This window comes from Callithrix jacchus, chromosome 9, assembly GCF_049354715.1.
Source record: "Callithrix jacchus isolate 240 chromosome 9, calJac240_pri, whole genome shotgun sequence".
In the NCBI taxonomy this organism is placed as follows: Eukaryota; Metazoa; Chordata; class Mammalia; order Primates; family Cebidae; genus Callithrix; species Callithrix jacchus.
Genome location: NC_133510.1, coordinates 47,293,147 through 47,321,104, shown reverse-complemented (window position 1 = coordinate 47,321,104; position 27,958 = coordinate 47,293,147). Strand labels below are relative to the sequence as shown.

The following is a 27,958-nucleotide window of genomic DNA, read 5'->3' as shown; positions in this document are numbered from 1 at the left end:
CAATGGATGCGTCTCTGTTTGCCATGTACTTTATTACTTCTGTTTATATAAGTCATAGCAGTTATTAATAATTCAGTACAATCATTTACCTCTGTTTTCAAACATCTAAAATCAAGCAATATTGGCTTTACTAGATTATTTTAAATATAAATGTGTTTGTTCATATAAATACATACATATGGGAATCTGTTTATACACTTAAAAGTACATTTACATGTTTCCATTAATTTGTGGCCCACCTTGAGAAATGAGCTTTTGACAGATGACTCATATCAAAAAGTTGACGGGCTAAGATTGCTTTAGCGAAGAAATCAAGTTGAAGAAACAACTACTAGGGGAGCTGACGTGGGCAATGGCGAGCGCCAGGGCCAGAGCGCAGTGGTGAGTGGCCAGCTCCCAGCAGCCTCCACGCGAGCACAGCACAAAGGGAACGTGCTGGGTGTGCCTGTCGGCACTGACGTTCTCTGCGTCCCCTAGCAGGGCGCCATCTACCGCGGAACACTGGACAATTTCCAGCACACAAGCCTCCACGTGAGTACAGCACAGAGGGAACATCCTGGGTGTTCCCGTCGGCGTTGACATTCTCTACGTGACCTAGCAGGCCGCCATCTACTGTGGAGCACTGGACAACTTCGTGCACAAATTGTAGACAGGCCATCTGTGCTAGCAGTGCTCAGCAACCTCTTACGGTACTCAGACTGTGATAACCACAACCACTCCACAGACGTTCAGACCTATGCAACTTTTTTTTTTTTTTTTTCCCAAAGCAGAGTCTTGCTGTCGCCCAGGTTGGAGTGCAGTGACACAATCTTGGCTCACTGCAACCTCCACCCACCAGGTTCAAGCAGTTTCCCTACCTCAGCCTCCCTAGTAGCTGAGACTATAGGTGTGCACCACCATGCCCGGCTAATTTTTGTATTTTTAGTTGAGATGGCATTTTGCCGTGTTGGCCAGGCTGGTCTCAAACTCCTGACCTCAAGTGATCTCTCTACCTGGGCCTCCCAAAGCGCTGGGATTACAGCCCTGAGTCACAGTGCCTGGCCATTTCCTTGCATTTTTTAGTTGGTTTGTAGCACCTTGAGACTGACTGTCCAGAGCACAGTAATCTTCAACCATAAAAGTTTCATGTTGTCCATCGCTTGATGCAGTTTATTATTCATCCCAGCTTTCAAAGTAGCAGCAAAGATGTCCTTTCATAGGAACCTATTCAATCATTGAAATCGAGGCATAGGATTGTAGGGCAAGATGGATTGGTAATCTAACATCTTTTTTTTTCCCCAGATTTCTTTGGAGGGACACTCAATATTCAAAAAAAACTGTTTGGGTAAAGGGCTTATACTGGACTTTTTCTCCTACCAGAATGAGGGAAAAAACAAGTTTGCTTCTATTTAGGCAGAAACTGAAAGGCAGGAAATTTTGTTCAGTGATTGTCATCATAAACATCTAAGGAATAAATTTTATTTAGGGTGAAAATAAATACATTAAAATTAATTTGATTTAAATAAAATGATATGGCCAGAAGTGAAATTAAAGAAATGCAATGAAGAAAAATATATTGAACTGCCGAATACAGGTAAATTTTATTAATTTAATTAACAAATAGGCGAATTTCTGAACATTGACACTTTATATACATACCAGCCAGGCATAAATATGTATTGATTTAGATTAACAAACCACAGAAGTGATATAATGAATAAACACATCTATTATGTCATGTCTAAGCACCTCGGTTTAAATTCTAGTTCTGACCTATAACTTATCTGATGATCCTCAGTTGTTTCATTTGTAAATTGGGGATAACAACACTTACCTTGCAAAGATGGTATGAACATTTACTATTACAATGGATACAAAAAATGCTATGTAAACTGACATGTAATAGGTATTCACAGTTATTAAAGCCAATGAAGTATTGTTTATAACTTTGAAAAGTAACACCAGCATATAAAGTAAATCGTACAAATTCCTATGTGAAATGACCTCTTTCAATAAGACTACTCTTCATACTAGTGATTATATTTTCCTCTTGAGTGAATGATACTGAAAAGAGCAATAAGATGCTTTCTAGCAGCTGTCTGTTTAACCCATAGTCAATTATTTTCAGATGTTTATGCTGCATACAATGCATAGCGTAAGAAAAGAAACAAAAACATTAAGCATCTGAAATGAGCTTTTAAATGTTAAGATTATTTAAACATTTCATTTATTATACAATATATATGATGTATAGCATAAGCATATACACACAGTAAGGAAATGAATTTGAAAAGTCGACACTAGGTGGGTCCATCGTAATGAACTGAACATTTTAAATTATAATGTGAAAAATATGTCTGTTTAAAATAGATGCATTACAGCATAAAAAGCCAATTGAAACTGAGCAAAATGAAAAGCTCAACTGGTATTTTAAAAAGGTATATTAAATATACACAAATAGAAAATATAAAAAGTATGCAAAATATGTAAAATTATTTCTTAATCTGGTGACTTAGCAAATGCAAGTTTCTTTCCATAATATAGACAATATGCAATATACAGTAGAAATAAGTAGAAAGTCTATAAATTACATAGAATAATAGTTCCCCAGATAAGTGACTTTTCTGATTAAAAACAGTAGTTTTCATATGCCTTCATGATTTCAGAATAATTTTAAGCCAATGGTTACAGCGCAACACTACATTTTATCTCTGCAATAAAACATTATGAGACAGTAGTAAGTGTAAATGATAACTTTGGTTGCAAGAGAATGAAGGATTGGAACGACTTCTTAACTAAGTATTCATAATAAATGATTAAAATTATTATTTAGGATAAACAGCCCTTAGTTTTTCCTGTCTATATCCTCTGTCCTGGCTTTGGTGTTCCTAGACAGAAAGATTTTGAAGAATATTAAGTTTAATTGTGTTGCCAAGAATATCGCCATAGTATTAAGAATATTACAATATCCAGACCAAGAATAATCATGGCTCACATTCATTAAATGCTTACTAAGTAGCAAAGCCCCATTACAAAAGCACTTTGCATGCATTGGCTCTTCTACCAACCCTTTGAGGTAGGTGCTATTGTTTGCATCATTCTCATTACAAAGATTAGGGCACACTATCAGAGACAGTAATTTGCCAAAGGTCAAATAAATATTCGATGCCAGAATGTGGACTCTACTAGTGTCCCTAGAAGTTTCTTTGCCCCTTTTCAGTTAAATAACCTCAAAGGGATGTCAGCATTTGTTGTTCCACACAGCCACCTTGCATTCGCTTCTCAGTGAAATAAAGTATGGCTTTCATCCACAAACAGTGTGACCAAAACTACTATATTTGAGATTAACAGTGACATCTATGTTACTAAATCTAGTGAATACTCTTCAAGTTTTATACTACTTGACCTCAGCCAAGCCCTTTGCTATGGTTTGAATATGTCCCCCAAAGTTCATGCGTTGGAAACTTGATCTCCAATGTAATAGTTTGGAAGTGGGGCCTAATGGGAGGTGTTAAAGCCCTTGTGAATGGATTAATGCTGTCATCATGGGAGTGGGTTTTCACGTGAGTAGGTTTCTTATCAAAGGACAAATCTGCCCCTACTGCCCATCCTATTCTTCTATCTACCCTGAGATGACACAGGAAGAAGGCCCTCACCAGATGTTGGCCTCTCAATCTTGGACTTCTCAGGCTTCAGAACGACAAGGCGATAAATTTGTGTTTATTATACATTATCCAGCCTTAGGTATTCTGTTACAGTGGCACAAAACAGACCACATATTCCCCTTTATTCAGCATTCCCTTCCCTTTACTTCCACTGAAGCAGGAACCATGCTTTGTATCTTACCTCTTTTGTTTTCCCCTTCATCGATTTATGTGAGTATTGTTTCTTCTATGCTCAACCTTTGAATCTTTGAGTTGCTTGGTCTAGGAATTCTCACTTTTCTCTCTCCCACTAGACAATTTTATCTGTTAGTTTTGTCTATTTGTCAAGACTATTTCTATTTCAGACCCCCCTTCTAAATTTTGTATTTCTTCTTAGATGTCTTATAAGCATATCAAACTCAACATGTCCAAAAATTAAACTCACACCTCTCTACCCTTGATCTCAAATATTCTATCATGATAAATGGAGGCAACAACCACCAAATGTTTGGGCCAAAAACCTACAAGTCATTTATTCTTGACGCTTTCCCCTCCTTCACCCTCCCAAATCTATTCGTTCTCCAAGTCTTTCTAGTTCTACTTCCTAAACATATCTTGAATCATGTAATTGTCTTTACTGTCCTTGTCACTGTAAAAGTCCAAAACATTACCATCTGCTGCTAAAATATAATTTCCTCTTAATTAGTCTGATTCTACCCACTCTTGCCCTCTCCAATCCATTTTTTTCCTCACACTGTGCTGAAACTGATGTTCTTCAAACAAAAATCTGATCATGTCATTTCCCATGCTTAAAATCCTTTAGAGTCTTCAATTTCTCACATAGAATAAATCTAAAACTTTTAGTATGGCCTACACAACACCTTCGTTATTGCTACCAAGTGCCAGTTATAGCAGTTTTATCTCTGTTATCTAGATATAGAAAGTTATTGTTAAACTAAGGCTTTAGTCCTCAGCTATTTTCTGTTTGCAATTATCTTTATCCAAATTTTTATTTGGCTAATGTCTACCTATACTTCAAATTTCAATTGTACTTCCTCTGAGTAACTCTTCTTTACATCCAGACTAAGCTAGCTCAATCTAGTTTTTATTGTTATAGCATTACAGTTGTTCATTATTTCATTTATTTTCCGGGTAAAAAGTGATAGCTTTACATGATTAAAAATGTCATATCATCTGGAATGATACTGAGCTAGATCAGACTAGAGCATCAGGCACCAGTTCATAGATGACTGGGTATGGTTCACGATTGCATTCTTTTGGTTTACTACCAAATCAGCAAATAGTACAAAAGTTTTACATGAGCTCAAGGATGCAAGTGTGCTGGCAAAGCTCAACAGTTACTTTCTAACAAGAAGGACCTCAAAGTTCTGTAGCCAACTGTCCCCTGCCCCAGCTAAATGGGCACTCTATCACGTTGGAGAAGCCCAGAAGCATGTCAGCGTGCACAAGCACACCCTACCGACACATAGCAATGTCTTGCTCTGCAACAGTTTATCACGATAACATTTTATTTTACTCTGTGACATTATTCGGTATGGTCTATCCCACAGTCCATCACGGAAATGGAAAAGTAATGATTCCTTCCCTCCTCACAAAGGAGCACCTCAAAAACTTTCACCTGACTCATATTTTTGTTTTTTTAACAGTTTTGTTGAAATACAATTTACCCATTTAATGTGCATAACTCGTTTTTGGAATAGTCATTTTAATTATGGTCATTTCTCTCTCTCTTATAAAATGTGCTATTTAAGTACAATTCAGTGGTATTAATTACATTCACAATGTTGTGCAACTATTACCACTATCTGTTCTGGAAACATTTTCCTCATCTCTAACAGAAACTCTAACCATTAAGCAATAACTCCCCATTCTTTCTTCCCTGCAGTCTCTGGTAATCTCTTATCTAGTTTCTGTTTTATGAATTTGCCTATTGCAGATATTTCATGTAAGTGTAGTCATAGAGCATTTTTCTCTTGGTGTTTGGCTTATTTTACTTAGCATAAAGTTTACATAGATTATATAGTAACATGTATAATTGGTTTCTATGGCTGAACAATATTTTGTTTTATGAATATACCACATTTTGATTATTCAAGTGTCGATAGACATTGTGTTGTTTCCAACATTTGACCACTGTGAACAGTGCTGCAATGAACATTGGTGTCCGCGTATCTGTTTGAGTCCCTGTTTGCAGTTCTTTTGGGTATATAATTAAGAGTGGAATTGCTCGGTAACACGACACATTTTTTTTTTTTTAAAGAAATGGGCTTGATTCTAACTCCTAGGCTCAAACAGTCCTTCCACTTCAGCCTTCTGGGATTACAGGTGTATCACAATGGCTCACAATGGTAATACTCTGTTTAGCTTATTGAAGAACCATCACACTGTTTTCCATAGCCTTCCAACCTGAAATGTACAAGGGCTCCAATTTCACCATATCCTTGTGAACACTTGATACTTTCTGTTATTATTATTGGTAGTAGAGCCATCTGAGTAAGTGTGTCACCTGATTCATTTTTATTCAACCAGCACAAATTTATCCAAAGGAATTTTTTTTTTTTGAGATGGAGTCTCACTAGGTCACCTAGGCTGCAGTGCACTGCTGCTATCTCAGCTCACTGCAACCTCCGCCTCCCAGGTTCAAGGGATTCTCCTGCCTCAGCCTACTGAGTACCTAAGACTACAGGCACGTGCCACCATACCCCGCTAATGCTTTTTGTATTTTTAGTAGAGACAGGGTTTCACTGGGTTAGTCAGGATGGTCTTGATCTCCTGACCTTTCGATCTGTCCACCTAGGCCTCCCAAAGTGCTGGGATTATAGACGTGAGACATCGCACCTGGCCTATCCAGGAGGATTTTAACCACAATTACCACTACCCCATTTCCTAGAGTGGAGCAGTTTACTTCCACTTCAGAATATATATACATTAAATTAATTATGTAAATTATACCATTGATTCACAGAAGGCAATAGCAGCATAGATTTTTTTCATATCAGCAAAGTCCAGAAAATGAAAAATGCAGATATCATAATTATTTGAAAAATAATTTCCTTATTTTGAAGAGAATAATTCTTTAATTGTTCTTTTTAATAATTATCTTATTTTGAAGCATGTACTAGAGTCCCTGTTCATTCATTTACACTTCCCAAGTCTGTTAATGATTTTACCAAGTAACAGATTTGGGGAGGGGAAAGTCAACACAGTCTGAAAGCTGCTGAGTGCTAAACATTGTGCATGTACTTTATACCACTCACTATTTGGAGAAGTATGTATATTAACTATTTGGAGTAGTTAATACTATTTGGCGTAGTATATACATACTTCTCCAAATAGTTAATAATAGGTACTTATTTTTTTCCATTTTATTGATGAAAACACTGAGGCTCTAAAAGAAACACGTATAAAAAAAGCAAAATTAGAATAAATGAATGGTTCTCAGATTTTTGCTGTAGTATCCATTTGTGCATTCAATAAATATGTGTTAGGCATTCAACGTAGATATGGCATCCCAGAACACAAAAGAGATTAAAATTTTACTGCTTTGGCTAAAGGACGGGGAAGGCCTGTAGACTACAACAAGACATTGCCCTGCAGTGCCGCCCATACGACTATACCGTGAAATAAATAAGACTAGTGATATCAGTGTTCCTTCAAGGTGTACCAGTTGTGTATTTTTACTTAGGAGTCAGAAACTCTGAGCATGAACATTTTAGAGTATCAGATTATGAATCAGATTATAAAACTAATATGCTAAACCACTAAAAATATCCTGGTCCAATTCCTAAAAATATTTTTCTTTTTTTTTTTAGATGAGGTTTCACTCTTTTGCCCAGGCTGGAGGGTAGTGGTGCGATCGCTGCACACTGCAACCTCCACCTCCCTGGTCCAAGAAATTCTCCTGCCCTATCTCTTGAGCAGCTGGATTACAGGTCCCAAAACCATGCCTGGTTAATTTTTGTATTTTTAGTCAAGATGGGCTTGAACTCCTGACCTCAGGTCATACACCCGCCTCAGCCTCCCAAAGTGCTAGGATTACAGGCATGAGCCACCACATCCAGCCCTTTTTATATTTTTTTTAAATAATTTTTTATTTTTTAATTGACAAATAATGTAAATATGAGTTAGGTACAATGTGAGGTTTTCTTTATGTGTATATTGTGGACAGATTAAATAAAGCTAACTAACAAATCCATCAACTCATCCATGTATCATTTTTTGGTGAGAATGTTAAAAATCTATTATCTATTTTATAATGTATAACACATTATTATTGTGATCACCATGCACTGCAATAGATCACTAAACTATTCCTCCAGTCTAACAAACTTTGTACCCTTTGATCCACATCTCCCCTTTTCCCATCCCTCACCACTCCTGCCATGAAGCCTCAGACAGTCACCTTTCTATGCTGTTTATACGAGACTGACTTTTTTAGATTCCACATATAAGAGAGCAAATACAGTATTTTTCTTTCTATTCCTAGCTTATTTCACTTACCATCATGTACTCCAAGTCCACCCACCCATGTTGTTACATATGACAGAATTTCCTTTTTTTTTTTTTTTGAGACAGAATCTCACTTTGTTGCCCAGGCTGGAGTGCAGTGGCACGATCTCGGCTCACTATAACCTCTGCCTTTTGGGTTCAAATGATTCTCCTGTCTAAGCCTCCCAAATAGCTGGGATTACAGGTGCGCACCACCATGCCCGGCTAATTTTTTGTATTTTTAGTAGAGATGGGGTTTCACCATGTTGATTAGGAGGTCTTGAACTCCTAACCTCGTGATCCAACCACCTTGGCCTCCCAAAGTGCGGGGATTATAGGCATGAGCCACCAAACCCAGCCAGAATTTCCATCTTTGTAAAGGCTGTAGTTAAGGAGAAGCCACTGTATACATACAAAACAGAATAGTATATAGCCTTTAAGAAGAAATTATTTTTAAAGGCTGTATGAAAAGAAAGGCCTATGAAAAGAAATTCTTTTTAAAGGCTATATATTATTCTGTTTTGTATACATGGAGTGGCTTCCCCATAACTGCAGGAGACTCATTCCAGCACTACAGTGGATGCCCAAGATGTCTGATAGTACCAAATCCTGTACACCAGGGCCCCGCAGTCCCCAGGTTGTGGACCAGTACTGGTCTGTGGCCTGTTAGGAACTGGGCCACACAGCAGGAGGTAAGCGGGGAAGGAGCGAGCATTACCATCTGAGCTGTGTCTCCTTCTGTCAGATCAGCAAAGGCATTTGATTCTCACAGGAGTGCAAACCATATTGTGACTGTACATGTGAAAGAGCTAGGTTATGCACTCTTATAGGAATCTAACTCATATTTGATAACCTGAGTGGAACAGTTTCATCCCGAAGCCATCCTCACTCCCTGCCTGTCCATGGAAAAAAACTGTTTCCACAAAACTAGTCCCTGGTGCCAAAAAGGTTGGAGATCACTGCTGTATATGCTATGTTGTTTTTTATACATATGTATCTAGGATAATAAAATAGGACAATTAGAACAATGTAATGTACTACAATAAAACATATATAAATGTGGTCTCTCGCTCTCTCTAAATATCCTGTACAATACTGTGGGTGACAGAAATCATGCAAAGCAAAACCAAAGAACAGGGACTACTGTTATTAGGTTTTCTTTATCCATTCATCTATTGATAGACACTTAAATTGCTGCCATATCTTTGCTATTTTGAATAATGCTGAAATGAACATGGGAGTATAGATATTTCTTTAACGCACCAACTTCCATTCATTTTTTTCCTTTTTAAGTTTTTGTTACACTTATTGGCACTAATTTTATTTACCTTAGGTGACCCAGACAAATTCGACTCTCATTTCAATGTAAAATTTTAACAAAATGCCAAAACACAATCTAACAGTATTATAAGATGAAAGGATTATGGGGAAAAGAATCAGCACAGACAGATAAATTCACAGTCAGCCTATCTTCTTTCTTTTTCAAACTCTAGATTAGTATCTTCCTTTAAACAGTTAGGTCCATTCTTCAGTTCTCTGAAACCACCAAGATTCCTGGCAGGAATGACAGGAAGATAGTGGTAATAAGAGAGTAAATCATCTTCAAAGAAAATATAAGGGAAACTTCATTTGTGAGATTTTTAAGTGAATGGATCAATGCAGAAAAGGGAAAACAAATAATTAGTGGTGACTTTTTGGTGATATGAAAATTAAGGAAAACTGGTAGAAAAAAAGTTGGGTGGATTTGAATTACCAAAAGAAGGAAAATTTGAAATGTTATGGGAAAAGGAGAGAAGACAAAATATTAAGGAAGAAAATATTCTAGATATGTTTGGGGGGAAAACAAAAAAGCAGGCTGACAAAAAAGAAACTAAAATATCAATCTGAAAGTAAATAACTTCTATTTGATGCTAAGTTAAAATAAATCACTTCTTTTTCACTATACATCTGCCTTGTATTCATTTTTTTTCAGTTACCAAAATAAATTAATTTGCATTATTGTTTAGAATTTGTATGTAGTCATTTTAGACTCCTATTCCCTAGAAATATTCATATACTCTAACATGGGAAATATACAGATATTCTATTTAAATGAAAGAAAATTTGCAAACATATTAAAATGTTGCATAGCCAGTGATAGAGCACCATCTAAATCTTTTGTTTTCCTTTCTTACTGAAAGCTCAATACTAAAACAATAAACTAAATCAGATCCTTACTCTTAAGATGAATTTGACATATAAATAATAGGATATACATAATTCTTTCAAAAAAAAAAAAGATTAAGTGTAAAGCATGAAAGTAATACAGAAATCATGGAATAGGGCCCTATTTATTCTTCATATATCTAACTTCTTTTTTCAGGCATTCGTGTTAGTTTTTCTGAACTACAGTTCATTTTATCTTTGTCATGGTCGTTATTGCCCTGCTATGAGTCATTTGTTTGCATGCCAGAAGCTCTGGAATGCTTTATGTTTATTGTAGTGGGACAGTGTGATGTCATGATTAAGACCATCAGATCCAGAGCCAAACTATCTGGGTTTACATCCTGTCTCTGCCACTCATTAGCCACCTTGTTTGCCTCAGTTTTCCCATCTGGAAAGTGAAGTTGATAATAATTATATCTGCTTGTTAAGGTTATGCAAAGAATATAACAAATGAGTGTAAATAAAACACTTAGAAGAGTCCCTTGAACATAATATGCACTATAAGTTTTGCTATTAAGACCACAAAAGTAGTCAATAGTTTTATACTTTGTGACTTCTATTTAATCAGCCTTGCTACTTAACTTAGCAGATTATCCTTCTGAACTTACTTATAGACAAAATTCTGATGTGTAAATTACAAGTCGTATATTCCTTCTATCTGTAGACATCAACTTCACAGATAATCAATAGAATTCATTTTCCACAATGAGCAAAAAGGAATATTTTATATATAATGTACATTTATAAATCTAAAGAGCAAACCGATTTTGTATTTGACTCTTTTGAGACAGTTACTTTAAAAATAAAAGTTGAATAATTTAAATTCTATCAGAGTGTAGGACTTAATGAAATCCTTTAATAGTCATAAAATGCTTTTGTCTGAGATGATTAAAGAAAGAAAATTCTATCTAGAATTAAATACACCTACAACTTAATTTTGCCAACATTGCTTATAAACAGATACTGGACAGTTGATTAATTCTTGGAGAAATGAATGTACAGTCCCATGAAAGACTTTCAGTTTCTTAGAGATGATACATTTAAATACAGGTAAACACATTTCTAAGAGGTAAATACTATTTAAAAAAAAAAAAAGCAGAGAAGGAAGGTAAACAGGATGAGGAAGAAAGGTAAAGAAGTAAAGGTTATTAGAGCCCAGGAGACAGATCCAGGGATTGGCCTTAGTTATTTTATTTTATTTTATTTAAAAAACTAAATGAATATAACATTTGCTAAGACTATAAATCACATGATTATAAGTAGATTTGGTTAATAAAATGGATATTGCTTGCGATGTGATATGGAAGTCCACTAGACACTCACTTGAAGGTGGATTTATAACTGTAACAAAGTCAGTAAACAACTTCATTATAATAATCCACAGAATCCCTTTTATATGCATAGGGTATAAGGAAGAACATCAGTCTCACTGATAACTCCCCTTTCAGTGATTCTGTTCATTGTAAACTCGCGACTTGTTTCAAAAAAAAATTTATAAAACAACTAGTAAAACCTGTTGACTTGTAGAAGAATAGAATAAACTCTGACAAGTAAATACAGGAAACAAAGAAGGGAAAGGATGAAAGAAATTAAAAGGAGGAGGATTCTGATTCTATAAGATGGGCTCATTTCCCAAATATGCTAAAATACTTAATTTATTGTGACTGAACTTTGTATTAACCTCATTAGCCATCCTGAAATATCATTATGTTCATACATAGATAAAAACTATTTAAGGATAGAAACTAGAGACAATAATAAGACTGTATTCAGAGCTGTCATCTATAACTTAAGGTAAATTAATTTAGTCAAGATTAATTTCTTCCAACATTTCATTGAAGCCATCGACATAATACAGGAGAAGGTTCACAGTGGAGGTAGTAGAAAACATAATTTTGGAATTTGGAGCATGCTGTAAAATGATGCTTTGCTACTCTATCACCCTTCTACCTCCCAGCCTCCAAAAATGTAGAGTCAGTAGGACTGAAGTCTGAGGAAGTACAAAATAGTGTAATAAAAGTGGCCAAGTATTGTGGCTCATACCTGTAACCCCAGAACGTTGGAAGACAAAGGCAGGCAGATCTCTTGAGGCCAGGAGTTCAAGTTGAGTCTGGCCAACAGGGCAAAACCCCATCTCTACTAAAAATACAGAAGAATTAGCCAGGCCTGGTGGTGCATGCCTGCTATCCCAGCTACTTGGGAGGCTGAGATAAAGACTTGATTGAACCTGGGAAGCAGAAGTTGCAGTGAGCCAAGATCACATCAGTGCACTCTAGCCTGAGTAAGAGTCTCTTTCAGTCTCAAAAGAAAAAAAAAAAAAAAAAAAGTAAAGATGCATAAAAGGAGGTTGAAAGTGTTAGAAACAAAATTTATCTCATTATGTTATCTAACACACCCTCGTACATAAGAAAAGAAAAATAAATAAATGCCTTTCTTGTTCCTCTTGAACCACAGCCCCAACCCCACCCTACCTATTAGTTCCAACCCTGTTAGAACTCTAGTCTAGATACTAATTTGTGGATTAAATAGGGTTTTGTGGGCTGGCCTGGTTATGCAAACACAATTCATAACTTTATTTCTGTAAGAAAATGTGTTGTGAATTCCAAATTCCAAACAAACTACTTGAAACAACCTGTTCACAAGTTTGGGACAGCTTGCACACTGTATGTTTTGGATTTAAGAAGTTAAATGACACCTTACTGGAGAAAAATGTATTATGACATGTGATTCATATAACTATTATTAATCCTCAATAAATTCTGCTGGAGTAAGTCACCAAAGGTGTGCTAAATTAATTTAAACTACTGCAAAATTTGCCTGGTAAATTTCCAAGAACAGATTGACTCAGGATATTTTCAATGTCCAAAAATTTGTCTTTCAGTCATAAAAAAATATCATGTGGTACATTTCAACACTTATGTCTTCATCTTAAATTAAAAAAATGAGTCTAAATGTAGCCAATATTAAAAGTAAACCAATAAAACATATCAAAGTTTAAACCGTATCTTTTGATTTATTTTTAATACAGGAAATAAAACTTTGGGGTTAATAATAGGAAGTGGGGCAATATTAATTCCATGTAAAATGAAAACATGAGACCAGAGGTGTGATATCAAGCTTCCCTAAATATCACCACTTATTTGTGCTATATATCATTTTCTGAGCTGTTCAATGTCCTTTATAATCATTATGCAGTCCTTCTTCACATACATGGTAGAAATAATGTGAAATACTTGTTTTAAACCTAAATGATAAGAAATTCACTGTCTTTATCATAAACCAATCTAGAGCCAAGCTAATGAGAACTCAGCATTTTTTTTTCCCACACTGTGTTCTGTGTTCTATACCTAGCTCTCAATGATGTCATTCATTAATCTGAAACTTAAGATTGGTCAACACTAACAGCAAGTTAATTACTTAATACCTGTTAATTTTTGTACCTCTATAAAGGAATTGTATTTTCCCAAATACTCTATTAAATTATTTATCACCTTTGGATACTATCAAAACAATTAATGTTTAGGAAACTGACACTATCTATCCTATCTCCTCTTCCCTCCTCTTTTATGCTTTAGATATGTTCTTCCCTAGTTCTTCTACCCATTGCCTTTCAGAATCTAAATATTATACTTAAATGACAGTGTTTAAAATGTATCAATTAAAGCAATATCCACTTATTCCTTGCTATGAAAGATGTGATAAATATTAAACCTTTTCTTTACCTCACTTCCTCACTCACCTAAAAAAGTTTAATTTTATTTTTTAATTATAAGGGTTCATCATTTATATTGCTTGATCACTTTCTTAAGGACAACTATAAGTCGATTTTAAGACTTTTAAAGAGTAACTAATACTTGTAACTTTTATTATTTTTTTTTGGAGATGGAGTCTCACTCTATTACTCAGGCTGGAGTGCAATGGTGCGATCTCAGCTCATTGCAACCTCCACCTCCTGGGTTCAAGCGCATCTCCAGCCTCAGCCTCCCAAGTAGTTGGGATTACAGGCACCTACCACCACACCAGGCTAATTTTTTTATTTTTAGTAGAGACAGGGTTTCACTATGTTGGTCAGTCAGGCTGGTCTCAAACTCCTAATCTCAGGTGGTTCACCTGGCTCGGTGTCCCAAAGTGTTAGGTTTACAGGCGTGAGCCACTACAGCCAGCCCTAATACTTGTAATATTAAACTGCAGAACTGTTAAACTATAGAACTGACCTCCTAAAAGATAATACGATCTTATCACTTTTTTCAATTTTTGAGATTAATTTTCCCAGCATCAGAACCTCATGAATATTTTCTTACTTTTTTCTTTTTTCCTTTTTTTTTGAGACAGGGTCATACTGTGTCACCTAGGCTGGAGTGCAGTGGTGTGATCACTGCACACTGCCTCAAACCTCTAAGCTCAAGCAATCCTCCTGCCTCAGCCATCCAAGTAACTAGAACTACAGCCACATGCTACCATGCCTGGCTAGATAGACAGACAGAAAGAAAAAGCAGAATCTTGCTATGTTGCCCAGGCTGATCTCAGACTCCTGGCCTCAAGTGAACCTCCTGTCTTGGCTGGCCTGACAGGAGGCCATAATGAGATTTGAGTAGCACTTATATTTCATATAGTTTTTTCTAAGATTTTGTTGTTATGGTTTTACTGGTGATGCCCTTGAATATTCTTTTCATATTGGGAGAGTAAACAGTAAGTAAACTAAGTTACTGAATGACTGGAAGTGTCTTTTGCATAATACAAAGTGCAGCTAAGTATCTTTTTTCTTCCTGACTTTGAAGACAATGTTTCATTTTCTTTGCGTATTCATTGCCATTGATGAAATTTTAATGTCGATAATATTCCTTTAAATGGAATATTCCTTCATATATATAAATTTTTGAAGAGGGTGAGCTCTAAAATCTCAACACAATGTAGTAAGATGTAGAAATATCCTTAATATGTCCTGTTCATGAAATGACTACCCTTGATATTGAGAGGTAATATCAACAAAGAATCCTAATGTGTATTTGAGGAAATGTTTCAAAATGTTCTATTTTGCAGTTGTCTTATTTCTAACATGTCTAAAACACATGCCAAATGACAACATTTCTGATATATTCCCATTTGACATTTCAGACAAAAAGAGGACTCCCTGCTTCTTTCCTTCTCTTCCCTTTTCCTCCCCTCTTATGCCCTCCTGCTTCTGACGTTTGTCCTCACCTCTCTCTCAGGGAATCACATGGCTCACGAATCACCCCTTGGGCCCAAGGATGAGTACCCACAGCAGCAAGGTCTTCCATGGGAAGCCATGCCGAGGAAGACCTGAGCAAGCTCTCACAGCAAATCGAGCTGCTATGGCAAGAATTCCTGGTTCTGTGTCCCCATCATATAACATACATGATCTGGGAATGGGGTCTTGGGTCTGTGATGTCTGTGATATGGCTCCTGACATCCTCTTGTAGCATATCATGACCAAAACAGGAATAACATGTTTGCCCCTCTAAATGCCCCGTAGTCTGACTCTGCAGCTAGCATGAAGCTAGTACAATCTATTTTAAGGGATTCCATAACATGTTTAAATTGTAGCTATATGGTAGGGGCTTTCAACCAGTAGCTAGAATCTGCTACTAGATCTCTAATTCTAATTCCACTAGCTACATGCCTCCCTTAGAGGTCTGCCAAAATTCTTAGTGGAGGACATGGAAGTTGGTAGCCTTCATTTAGAGATTTTATTAACACTTTCTCCCTCTCCACAGCCTTGTTTTAGAGAATTGCTTAGTCTTTCCATTCTGAGAAATTCAAAATTTCAATGAAATGAAAAATAAGAAAATGAGACTTTTTTCCAACTGAAATTCAAGAATATATTTTTGTGGTGGTGGTGATGTGGTAATTAATAGGAATTAAATTCTATAACAGCCATGAAACCAATGTTGACACTTAAACTTTGTTAAAATATGGACCATGTACTCTTTAAGATCTGTCAGGAATAATGAACAGAGATGGATTTGTTTTATTGCACTTTTTCAATATAGATTATACATATATACTTGCAAACAGCTTGGTTTTAGTTCCTGGTTGATTTTGTTCACTTTTATTGAAAAAAATGATGTGGCCTCTATAAAATTATTTCTGAGCAAAGAATCCTGAAAATATTGAATGACGTTTGCCTATTTTACATTTCTTCTTGTTTTGAAGATGGAAGTTTTCATGTATATTTCATCAAGAGGCTAAGAATTGTCATCAAATTAATACTTATTTTTCCAAATTCTCAATATCCAAGTTATTCTACCCAATTCATAAACATAATATCTTGTTTTCTAGTGGCTTCAGTGATCCCAGAAAAATTAACTAGAGTTCTTTACACACTGATATGTGAAAATATTACATGTGTCACTGTAATATTTATAGCAATACTCTACTATAATATTTAATATTGATTTAATAATTTAAAGGCCTATAGTGACCTAGAAGGCAAAGACCATGTCATTTTCTATACATGATCAACATCCAGAATATTAAATGAAGTATGATTGATGGAGCTACATACATGGAATGATTTCCATGAGAAGGAAGTGGGCACTAAAGAACATTTAAACTTGAATTCCATTTCTAAGCATCGGGAAATGTATTTGGAAGAAAGTCTCTTGAATGAATATAACCACAAACTATCTGCTTTTCATAAAAGCCCATTTTCATGACCTCCAGTAAAATGACTTTCTCTGCTTCAGAATTTTCACCCTCACCAGAATAGATGCTAGGTCTTCCTGTGAAATAGGAAAAACTTAGAATGCTTCTAATGTTCCAGTGGGCATAACGTTTCCACTTCCTTTATGGGAATATATGGTACTGAGAGCCAGAGAAGAATGATTGCTCTTTTTTTTTTTGTATAAGTATATACTTACTACATCTCCATTCATCTCCCACATCTCCACATCCACTTCTCCAAAAGAAGTGTGTGAGAGTGTCTAGAGATCCACTGTATAAGAAATGTTCTGCTGGGATACACCGGTCACCCATTCTGAGTAAACCAGAAATGCTGCATGGCATATAATATGCAGTAATTGTGCTTTCGTGACTGAGATTCCTCGAATGGTCACTGATACTGGAACTTTTATGTTACCTACCCTAACTACCTCTTAAAGCAGAATTGTCCAATAGAAATAGATATACAAATCACATGTATAATCTTTAAGTTTTCTAAGTAGTGACAGTTTAAAAAAGGAAACAGATGAAAATAATTTTTATAATTTTTAAACCCAATATATCCAAAATATAAGAAATTCAATATGTAATTGATAGCAACAATAACTTTTAAATTTATATTTTCTTACTAAGCCATTGAATCCATTATATAGTTAGCACATCTCAATTTGAAGTAGCCACATTTCAAGTGCTCAGTAGCTAGTAACCAATGTTTTTGACAGCCAGCAGCAGCCACTGGCTACTCTGTGAAACAGCGTAGTAGGTATGTCATTCTCTGCCTTCACCAGAACTTTTCAGGATTTTGCAAACCAGTAGCCCAGCATCATCAAGATCTCGAGTTAGTCTTTGAGAGCAAAAAGCAGAAAATACTCAGGTTTGGTAGTCACTGGGATCTGGAGTCCACTGTTTCTGTTTAAGTAAGCTCTGATACCCATGGCCTAAGAGAAGCCTTAAGCAACTCTATTTAAAAATGGGCAGGTGGCATCCTACCCCCTGTTTTATATCAATGATATGAAGCATTTGAACAGACTATATGGGGCTTCAGAGTTTGTAAGCATCAGCTGCTTCCCTCTGAATATTAGCCTCCCTGAGTGATTCTCTAACGCTTGTTGGGTACCTCCAAGCTCAAGTCATGCTTTCTTAAGAGAAGTTAAGAATTTTCACCAAAGCATGAAATGGTAGCACTGTGCCATTCTGTATAATGGGAATAATATGGGGTCAGAAGACTGGCCTTTGAAGCTCAAGGCTGTCAAGTGAGGTCTCATGAGCAATTAGTTGCAGAAAAGGGAATCACTTTTCCTTACCTGTAAAATTAGTGAGTGGTTGCACTAAATGAGCTGGGGACTTCCTTCTTATGTTGACATTGCATTGAGCAAGCAATTAAATATCTTGAAAGCATAAATCTAAAATCATTTACTGAATACACTCAAACCTTATTAATTCAGAATTATACAAATAAGTACATTCCAGACTTATGAAAAGCTAAATTTATGAAAAGTTATTGCAGAAAAGAGAGTTTTAGTATTTTTTGGACAGAGAACTTACAAAACAGATTTCCCTTAAATTTTGTCCTAATTTATTATTAGCCAAGTTATTAAGGGAGGTTGTTTTCAAGATAAAAGTTTACAATATTATCCTCTAAACATATTTTAAGGTAAAACAAATTAAAACAAAAATTAAACATGAAGCAAAATTAAAACAACAGAATAAAACTCTATGTGCAGCTTGGGAAATCAAAATCCACCTCAATGATCTCAGGCAATATCAGAAACACCATGATTTCTAAATTATTTTCCAGCTCTGAGACTACAGGTCCAGAGTAAATAAGAAAAGGCCAACCTCTCCTCCTTTGATTTCTGTCTGTACTTCATTCCTCTGTATTTTACATATTCACTGGTTCATTTACTTAGAAACTTTCTATTGAAAACACCTTATACAACAACACTGCTAAGCATCAGAGACATTAATAGAATAATGTACAATGCACAGTCCTTGCCATAAAGAAGCTTAGAGAAACTGAGGGACACAGAACAGTGAAAACCCAATTTCAGTCTGCCGTGCTAAGTGCTATTGACAGGAGTAAGCATAGATTAAAAGGGCCTACAAGAAACACAGAGCAACACTGGAGAAGCATTTAGCTAAATCTTGGATCAGTCACAGAAAACTTTCTAGATTAGGAACTTCTAATCTGAAGCTGAGCACTGGCTGATTCAGAAATCCACTAAGGGGTAGAGGCACTGGTTGGTGGAAGAAGTTTGGCATATTTCTTACAAAGCAACAGTGTGCTCACAAGTCTACAAAAGAGAATGTGGCCATTTTGGGGAATAATGAGGTGTTGCAGTACGACTAGATCATTGAATATAGTGAGGTAGTGAAGAGAGACAGGAGAGAGATGTGTCATCTGTGCTCTTACTGTCACTATGTCACTGCTGAGAAACTCAAAAGTTATTTGACCAAGAGTTGAAAATGCCAAAAGAAGAGTATATTTCAAACTACAGATGTATAATAAACCTACTACTGTCATATTAGCACTATATGCTTAAATTAGACTTTGCAATAGATCTAGCAAACCAAAGTTTTAAATTGTTGCTAAGCTAAATATTGAGTAGGCACGTGAAGTAATGGGCTAATAAGAATAATTGCAATTAGCATATCAACTGTTTCATTGTAAATATATGTTTTTAACCCATTTATGCCAGAAGTAGCAATTTTTCATGTGTGAAAAATCAGACTTTGGCAATGACCTTGAGCAGGATACAAATAAGTCCCATGGTCTTAGCATTCCAATAAGGGAACACTAGGCATATAATGGTTAAAGTATTTGAAATTGCTTTAAAATAGTTTGTTTTTTTAAGTATTTTAAAGATTCCCTCTATAAGGCAAACATAAATCTCAAGTGCATCATTTTTAGTTAAGCAGAGAAAATGCTGCCTAACATTTTAAAAATGGTTATATATTCTTGACTGGGGAGATCAAGATGATTAGGTTTTTACTGTATTTTTATTTTTATTTATTTATTTACTTAAAGACAGGGTCTCACTCTGTTACCTAGGCAGGCTGCAGCCCAGGGGTGCAATCAAGGTTCAGTGTAGCCTCGAACTCTTGGCCTCAAGCAATCCTCCTGTTTTGGTTTTCCAAAGTGCTGGGATTACATGAGTGAGTCACCATGCCTGGTCTGTATTTTTTTATTGAATACAGTTCCATCTCTAAGGGATAATGAATATAATGAGTGGCAGTGCATACTGAAAGCTGATCATTTAAAGTTTGTAATTAAATTGTACTGGCCACGTTTGCCCAAGCTTTCCCACAATATATGACCAAAAGGTTCTACACAAGAAACAAATAAACTTGAAACAGAAATGACAACGCTAAGTGAAAAGCCTTCATAGGTAAACAAAGAAATGTATCTACTACTCTTCCTTGAAATGCTTCCTTTATTTTTTTTCCGAGAGTAAAAGCAAAACGGAAAGCGTATGTGTTTCCTATTGCTGCTATACCAAATAATCACAAACTTCGTGGCTATTAACCACAGAAACGTATTATCTTGGTGGTCAGAAGTCCGAAATAGATCTCACTGGGCTAAAATCAAGATGTTGGCAGGGCTGCTTTCTTTTCTGGAAGTTCTAATGAAGAATTCATTTTCTTGCTTTGTCTAGCTTCTAGAGTCTGCCGAATTTCTCAGCTTGCAGCCCCTTTTGGTGTTTAAAGCCAGCAATGGTAAGTCAAGTCTTTCTCAAGATAACATCTCTCTACCTTCTTTCCTATTTAAGGGGCCTTGTGATTACATTGGGCACATCTGCATAATCCAAGACAATCTCTTCATTTAAGGTCAACTGATTAGCAACCTTAATTTCATCTACAACTTTATTTCTCCCTTGTTATATAACACAACACATTTACAGTTGCAGAGATTACAATGTGGGTATCTTTTCAGAGGGGCAATATTCTGTCAACCAAAGACATTGTCAGAGTAAGCAATAAATCTATCTTTAACCAACATTGTACACTGTATTATATTTATCCCAGAAAGATTTAATTGCAACACGATGCTAGGTTTTCATGGAATCTCAAAGAAGATGTAAGACAAAGTCCCTGCCCTCATGAAGTTTGCAGGGGGAAGAAAGCTATAAAAACACATGTATAATGGAGGTATCTTGTTGGACAAGGACCTATTATCACTTTAGGTGCTCATTAAGTTGAAATCATTGTTATTATCAATATCAAGTTAATATGATACTAAAGCAATAATATCAATTGGATCCAATATGTGAATCATAATGTACTATTAAGAGAGAAACAAAATGTCCTTTATCAGTTGGGTAATTTATCAGTCCATAGAGAAATTTTAAAATGCACTCAATCAACCAATTGACTGCATTGGTACTAAATAAGAAATGTGAATGATCCTTTTTATCATGGACCTGAATGATTTTGTTTTCCTTTAGGTTGACAGACAATTGTAATGTCAAGTAGGAGTTGTACTAGATTTTCAAAATATCTAAGGATGCTTCCTTTCAATGTTCTAGGGTGGAAAAAAATAAGTTAGGGAATCATTATCCCCATTTATGATCCTTTAGAGGTTTGTGTTACAGATGATTGTATCAATTTAGCCAACTATATTTTTCTTAGACTTAATTCTCTTCTGGGAAAGAAAGCACTTAAAATTCCACTTCAAATTTATCATCTTTTTGTGCTAAAGGCTCATTTTAAAAATCACTTTCACTCTGTTAGAAAAAAAGAATTATTTACTTTCTTCTCTCAAGTACAGAATGTAGTAGAGTTCCATTCATTAACAGGTTTTACTTGCTATACATTTAAAATGCTGATTTCAACTGCTGACTTAACATATTTATTAAATGCCTACTAAGTGTTAGGCATTCCTCTAGAAGATAAGACTATAACAGAAAATAAGACAGAGAAGGAGAGAGAAAATTACAGAAATAAGCCAGAAAAAAAACGATCACATGGTGAGAACTAAAATGAATGATGTGATCAACAGAGGCTGACTGTCTAGATTGTGTGGTCAGAGATGGCATCTCTAAAATAATGACATTTAGGCTGAGATCTGACTAATGAGGAGGAGCCAGCCGTTCATAGAGTGATAGAAGTAAACTCCAGTGGCCCTGAAGGACCACTAATGGAAGTAAGCATTAATGCAAACTTAATGAGTTGAAGATACAGAAGACCAGTGAAGCTGGATGGAGCACAGTAGGGTAGCAGGTAGAGGGTATAAAGTGGTCTTAGAGAGGCAGCCACAACACCATCATGTAGAACTGGGTGCAGTGGCTCACGCCTACAATCTTAGCACTTTAGGAAGCCAAGGTGGGGATTGCATTAGTATGGGAGTTCGAGACCAGACTAGGCAACATAGAAAAACTCACCTCTACAAAAAATATACAAAAATTAGCCAGGCATGGTGATGTGTGCCTATAGTCCCAGCTACGAGGGAGGCTGAGGCTCGAGGATCTCTAGAGCCCAGGAGGTAAAGGTTATAGTGAGCTGTGATCAGGCCACCACATTCCAGTCTGGGTGACAGAGCGAGAGACTGTCTCAAAAACAAAAAAAAACATCATGGAGGTGTCTAAGACATATGATGTTTAGATGATGGGAATAGATCATGGGAATTCCCTGAAAGGTTAAAGACAAGAAAATGATACCGTTTGATGTATATGATGAAAAACATCACTATAGCTGTTAAGTTTAGGAATAATTAATTGTAAGAGGAAAAATGGAAGTAGAGAAACTTGATATATTATAGTAATCCAAGTGAGAGATGACAGTGGTTTGCTAAAGTAATGTAACAGAAATAAAGAAAACTTAGCATTATCTTTTGGGGATAGTTAAAAAATGTGGTGATTTAATATGGAAGAATGAAAGATAAGAATCAATAATGACTCACAAATTTTTAAGTTGAAAAAGTGTTCAGGACGTCATGCTATTTACAGTAATGTAGACGACTAATAAAGGAGCAAGCTTGTGAGGAAAACGATGAGTTTGGTTTGGGCCACGTTATATTAAGATGCTTATGAGACATCTGGGTCATCTGGGACCTCGTTCAGTCACCTAGGACTAGTAAATCAGTAGAGAAGACAGTGAAACGTAGACAAGGAAATCCCAACTTTTATTGTGAGCAGAGCAGTAACAGTCAGCAAGGATTTGAAAAGCCCATGGGCCCTGGCACTAGTTTAGAACATTATAGGGTAGGGATTTGAGGAAATTAACGTCTAATGCCTTCAATATTTTGTTTTTGCTTCTTTAGATCATAGGAGATATGTGCATCTAAGGTCAAGCAAAAGTATTTGAGAGTGATGTGGGAGAGAGGAATAGGAAGGGGCCAATTAAGGAAGAAAACCATAAATGAGCAAGCACTAATTAATATGATTATATTATTTCCTTCAGAAGTGCTGTAAGTTAAGTATAGAAACAAGGAAGGATGCTTAAATCAAACTGAATGTAGTAGTAGAACAAAGTGAGACTTGCAAGCACTCATGAGAGAGTAGAAGTAATACTCAAATGGGTATGGATTCAAAGGGAGTTAAGTGAAGGTGGATGGACTGATGGGCTGGCAATCTAGGGAAGACTCAAGAAGTTGAAGCTTCCTAAGTCACTGAGGAAGCTTGCTCTAAGTCTAGTTAGAGCAAGACAGACTCTTTTGCACCACTCCAGTGGGAAAAATTCACATTAAACTGAAGTGTTGTGCTAACACAGAATACAGGGTGAATAGTGTTTTCTAGAATTATACAGTGACAGCCTTAAAGGAATAGAAGATTGTAGATAGAGTCTTGAGTAGGAAGTTGTTATTTCAGATGTACAAGATTTCTGAGTGATGATAAGGTACAAAATTTGGTCATGTGAATAAGTGGCTTAGGCCAGGTGCGGTGGCTCATGCTTGTAATCCCAGCACTCTGAGAGGCCAAGGCAGGTAGACCACCTGAGCTCAGGAGTTCGAGACCAGCCTGGGCAACATGGCAAAACCCTGTCTTTACCAAAAATACAAAAAAGAAAAAATAACCAGGCATGGTGGTGCATGCCTGTGGTCCCAGCTACTCAGGGGGTTGAGGTGGGAAGATCTCTTGACCCTGGGAGGCAGAGGTTGCAGTGAGCCAAGACTGTGCCACTGCAATGAAATCTGGGTGACAAGAATAAGACCTCATCTCACTCAATCAATCAATATCTTATTAGACTGTTAGTATGACTGACTATAGATACTGAATGAATTGTTTATGAACACTAAAGTCATATAAAAGGAGCATGGAAACTATCATGCTAGATGGCAAAAGTTATAAACTGAATGTCTATGTCCTCCCAAAATTCACAGGTTGAAACCCCCCAGTGTGATATTAGGAGGTGGGACCTTTGAGAGATAATTATATTTAGATGAGGTCATGAGGTTGGAGCCCTCATGAATGAGATTCATGCCCTTATAACAATAACTAGAGAGCTTGTTTCTTTCTGTTCTCAACAGTGTGAGGATACAAAAAGCTGGCAGTCTGCAACACTTAAGAGGACTCTCACTAGAACCCAATCATGCTGGTACCTGATCTCAGAGTTCCAGCCTCCAGAACTGTAAGAAATAAATTTCCATTATTCAAACTACCTAGTCTATGGTAGTTTGTTCCAAAGCTTGAACAGACTAAGACAGCGTGTTAAACCACAATCAGAAATGCCTCAACTTTAGAAAGAGAAAATATTCAAATACAAACGGAAACGTCTTATTAAATGAACATTAATTTGATTTGCAAGTATATAAAGAGATAGTGCCATTATTAACCACAATATAATTCTAAATAAGAGGAATAAAAGGGGCAGGTGCTGTGGCTCATGCCTGTAATACCAGCACTTTGGGAGGGCGAGGCAGGTAGATCACCTGAGGTCAGGAGTTTGAGACCAGCCTGGCCAAAATGGTGGAACCTCATTTCTACTAAAAGTACAAAAATTAGCTAGGTGTGGTGGCAGGCACCTGTAATCCTAGCTACCTGGGAGGCTGAAGCATGAGAATTGCTTGAACCTGCAAAGTGGAGGTTGCAGTGAGCCGAGACTGCACCACTGCACTCCAGGCTGGGTAACAGAGTGAGACTGTATAAAAAAAAGAGAGAGAGAGAGAGAGATAGAAATGGGAGAGAAGGAGGGAGTGAAAATATAAAAGGGAAGGAAAATAGGTCTTGACAAATTAAGACCATAACACTGAGCAACAGATTATGGCATCTGTCCCCACAGTTGCATTATTCTCTTACATAGTCTCTGTCTTATTTTCATCTGGTCCATCTTCACATTTTTTTTTTTTTTTTTTGAGACCAAGTTTCACTCTTGCTGGCAAGAGAGCTTTTTAAGATGAAAAATGGTACACAAAATAATGGACTTACCTCCATAAACCCTTCAACAGCTTCCCATTATCCCCAGAATCATGTCTAAATTCCTTAGTGTGGCAGTCAGGGACCTTGATGACCTAATCACCGCTTTTTCCTCCAGACACGCTTCTCAACATATTCCCCATAATTCCCTTGCGATACAATTACTTGTCCTTCCCTACAAATGTTAGGTCACTTCTCACATCTGTGTTACACACAGGCCATTCCTTTTAACTGTGTTCCTCTCAGTAGATGGCCATAATTTGATAGACAAAATGGCTAGAACAGTTGGATCACAGAGTGACATAAATCCTGACAGTATAAAAATATGACTATTACCTACAGTATGTCCAGAATCAGTCTTTGCAAGGGATGATTATGGTTGACCCAAGATCTGCCAACTATATTTTCTTCCAAGAAGTCCCTGGTGCTTCCAAGCAAGTCCCTGCTGGGGATACATTGTATGCTCCAAAATGAACAGAATGTTAAAAACTAATAAGATTTGTGAGAGTCTTTTCTTGGCAAATTTGACAATAATTCGTGTCTATTAAGTTTTTATTAGTCACATAGTAAATGAAACAGAGGATGTGATATTTAAATATATACATTTGACATTTAGCAAGAAAGACTACGAATGTAAATACTGATGAAAAAAAGTGCTTTTTGTTTAATACGTTGTAAGCAAACCAACTACTAAAAAGTTAACATTTCATAAATAATTTGTGAAGCAGCCATTCATGTCTCCTTCCTAACATTAATGATTAAAATAGTAACCGGGATGAGCGCAGTGACTCATGACTATAATCCCAGTACTATGGGAGGCCAAAATCAGAAGGATCACCTGAGGTCAGAAGTTTTGAGACCAGCCTAAGCTATATATGATACTGTGTCTACAAAACACTTTTAAAAACTAGTGGGGGTTTGTAGTCCTCACTACTTGAAAGATTAAGGTGGGAGGATTGTTTGAGACCAGGAGTTGGAGGCTGTAGTGAACTATCATCACGCCACTGCATCCTGGCCTGGGTAACAGAGCAAGACTCTCTCAATTAACAAAAAAAAAATTTGAGTCCTAAAAGGGATCCAATTTTATTTTAGAATTCACATTAACAAGGATAGTAATAATAGCAAAAGCTAACACCGGGCTCATAGTAGTTACACATTATTCACCTACAAAAGTTTTTCAGGTCTGGATACGGAAGTGGACATTTTCAGTATCAGGTTAAACCTCTAATGGAACAAAGACCAATGTGAAGTTTTCAACCGTGAAATCTCCTTTAATACATCTTACCTTGGGATATATCTCAGTTCACTTTATGGAATATAAGTCTATAAATACACAGACAAAACTATTTTCTCAATTCATTTTGGTTGTTAGAATGACTCATTTAATTTAATAAGGATAGAACTGCATTATCAGCTGTGTGGGTATATTTAACAAAGACAAAGAAAATTTAGGAAATCAAATGACATAATGTAACATGTAGTAGAAGATACTGTTGTACTGAGGAAAGGCTACTACACTTAAATTCCAGGGACCTGAAATCTAATCCTTGTATTGTTATGTGATTCCAGCTTAAAAGCTGAAGATGGGAAAGATGTTCAACATTAGTCATTGGGAAACTGTAAACCAAAACCACAATGAGATATTGTTTTATACCTAGTAGGGTAACTATAATCATAAAAATTAGAAAAATTCACGTTGGTGAGCCTGTGAAGAAACTGAAACACTTACACATTGCTGGTGGGAATGTAAGATGATAGATGTACCGTGGAAAATAGTTTGGTGGGTCCTCAGAAAGTTAAACATAGAATTACTCAGCAATTCTGCTAAAAATAGGCACTCAAAAATAAAAATACCTGTATGTAAGTCTTCATAGTAGCACTATTCATAAGAGACAGAAGATGAAAATAACCCCAATATCCATCAGCAAGTGTGTGGATGAATAAAACCTGTCCTACATGCACAATGGATTATTACTTCACCATGAAAAGAAGTGAATTACTAATACATGTTACAACGTGTATGTGCTTCCAAAGCAATAAGCTAAGTGAAAGAAGCATGTGATGTAAGCATGTCCTATGAATTTACCTGTTCTGTATTATTCTATTTATATGAAATATAAAGAACAGGTATATTCACAGGGCAAAAAGAAGATTTGTGTTGCCAGGGTCTGTCTAATGGTAAGAGAAAATAAGAGTGACTGCTTAATAAGTATGGGATATTCTTTTGGGGTAATTAAACTGTTTTGGAACCACACAGAAGTGGTGATTGTACAACCTTGTGAATGACTATGCCTCTGAATTGTACACTTTAAAATGCCTAATTTTATGTCATACAAATTTCACATTAAAAATGTTGAAGGAGAGCCTTCTTGAATGGCCACATGGAGAATTCAGCACATTTTCTCACAAAGCAAAGATAAAGCTGCATAACTGTCCCAAACAACCATTTCAGATCTAAAAATTGATGAAAGGCATAGAAAAAAATGGTGAAATATTTATTCGAGAAAATCTATTAAGCTTCAGAAGAACAGTAAGAGTCTGTGGCATTGCATCCTTTAGTTTCTACCTTATTCACCAGCCCCATTCTCT

The 27,958-nt window shown here is 36.2% G+C and overlaps 1 protein-coding gene and 1 long non-coding RNA gene across 18 annotated transcripts in view; one reads left to right on the top strand and one right to left on the bottom strand.

Moving 5' to 3' along the window:
• The window catches only part of LOC118144414 (uncharacterized), a 45,047-nt gene extending 20,407 nt beyond the window's left edge, over positions 1 to 24,640 (top strand). The window contains exons 2-3 of the long non-coding RNA XR_004729237.3: positions 20,675 to 20,735; positions 24,484 to 24,640. This is a non-coding gene — a long non-coding RNA (uncharacterized LOC118144414). The remainder of the gene's footprint in view (positions 1 to 20,674; positions 20,736 to 24,483) is intronic.
• The window catches only part of SOX5 (SRY-box transcription factor 5), a 1,034,770-nt gene that overhangs the window by 430,216 nt on the left and 576,596 nt on the right, over positions 1 to 27,958 (bottom strand). For 2 of the 17 annotated variants that reach the window (XM_078339086.1, XM_035258420.3), the window contains exon 1: positions 240 to 27,280. The exons of the other annotated variants lie outside the window; for them this stretch is intronic. In XM_078339086.1, coding sequence (XP_078195212.1) covers positions 240 to 271 — 32 coding nt within the window. In that variant the 5' untranslated portion in view covers positions 272 to 27,280. Of the gene's footprint in view, positions 1 to 239; positions 27,281 to 27,958 lie in introns of those variants that run through there. 17 annotated transcript variants of the gene reach the window in all.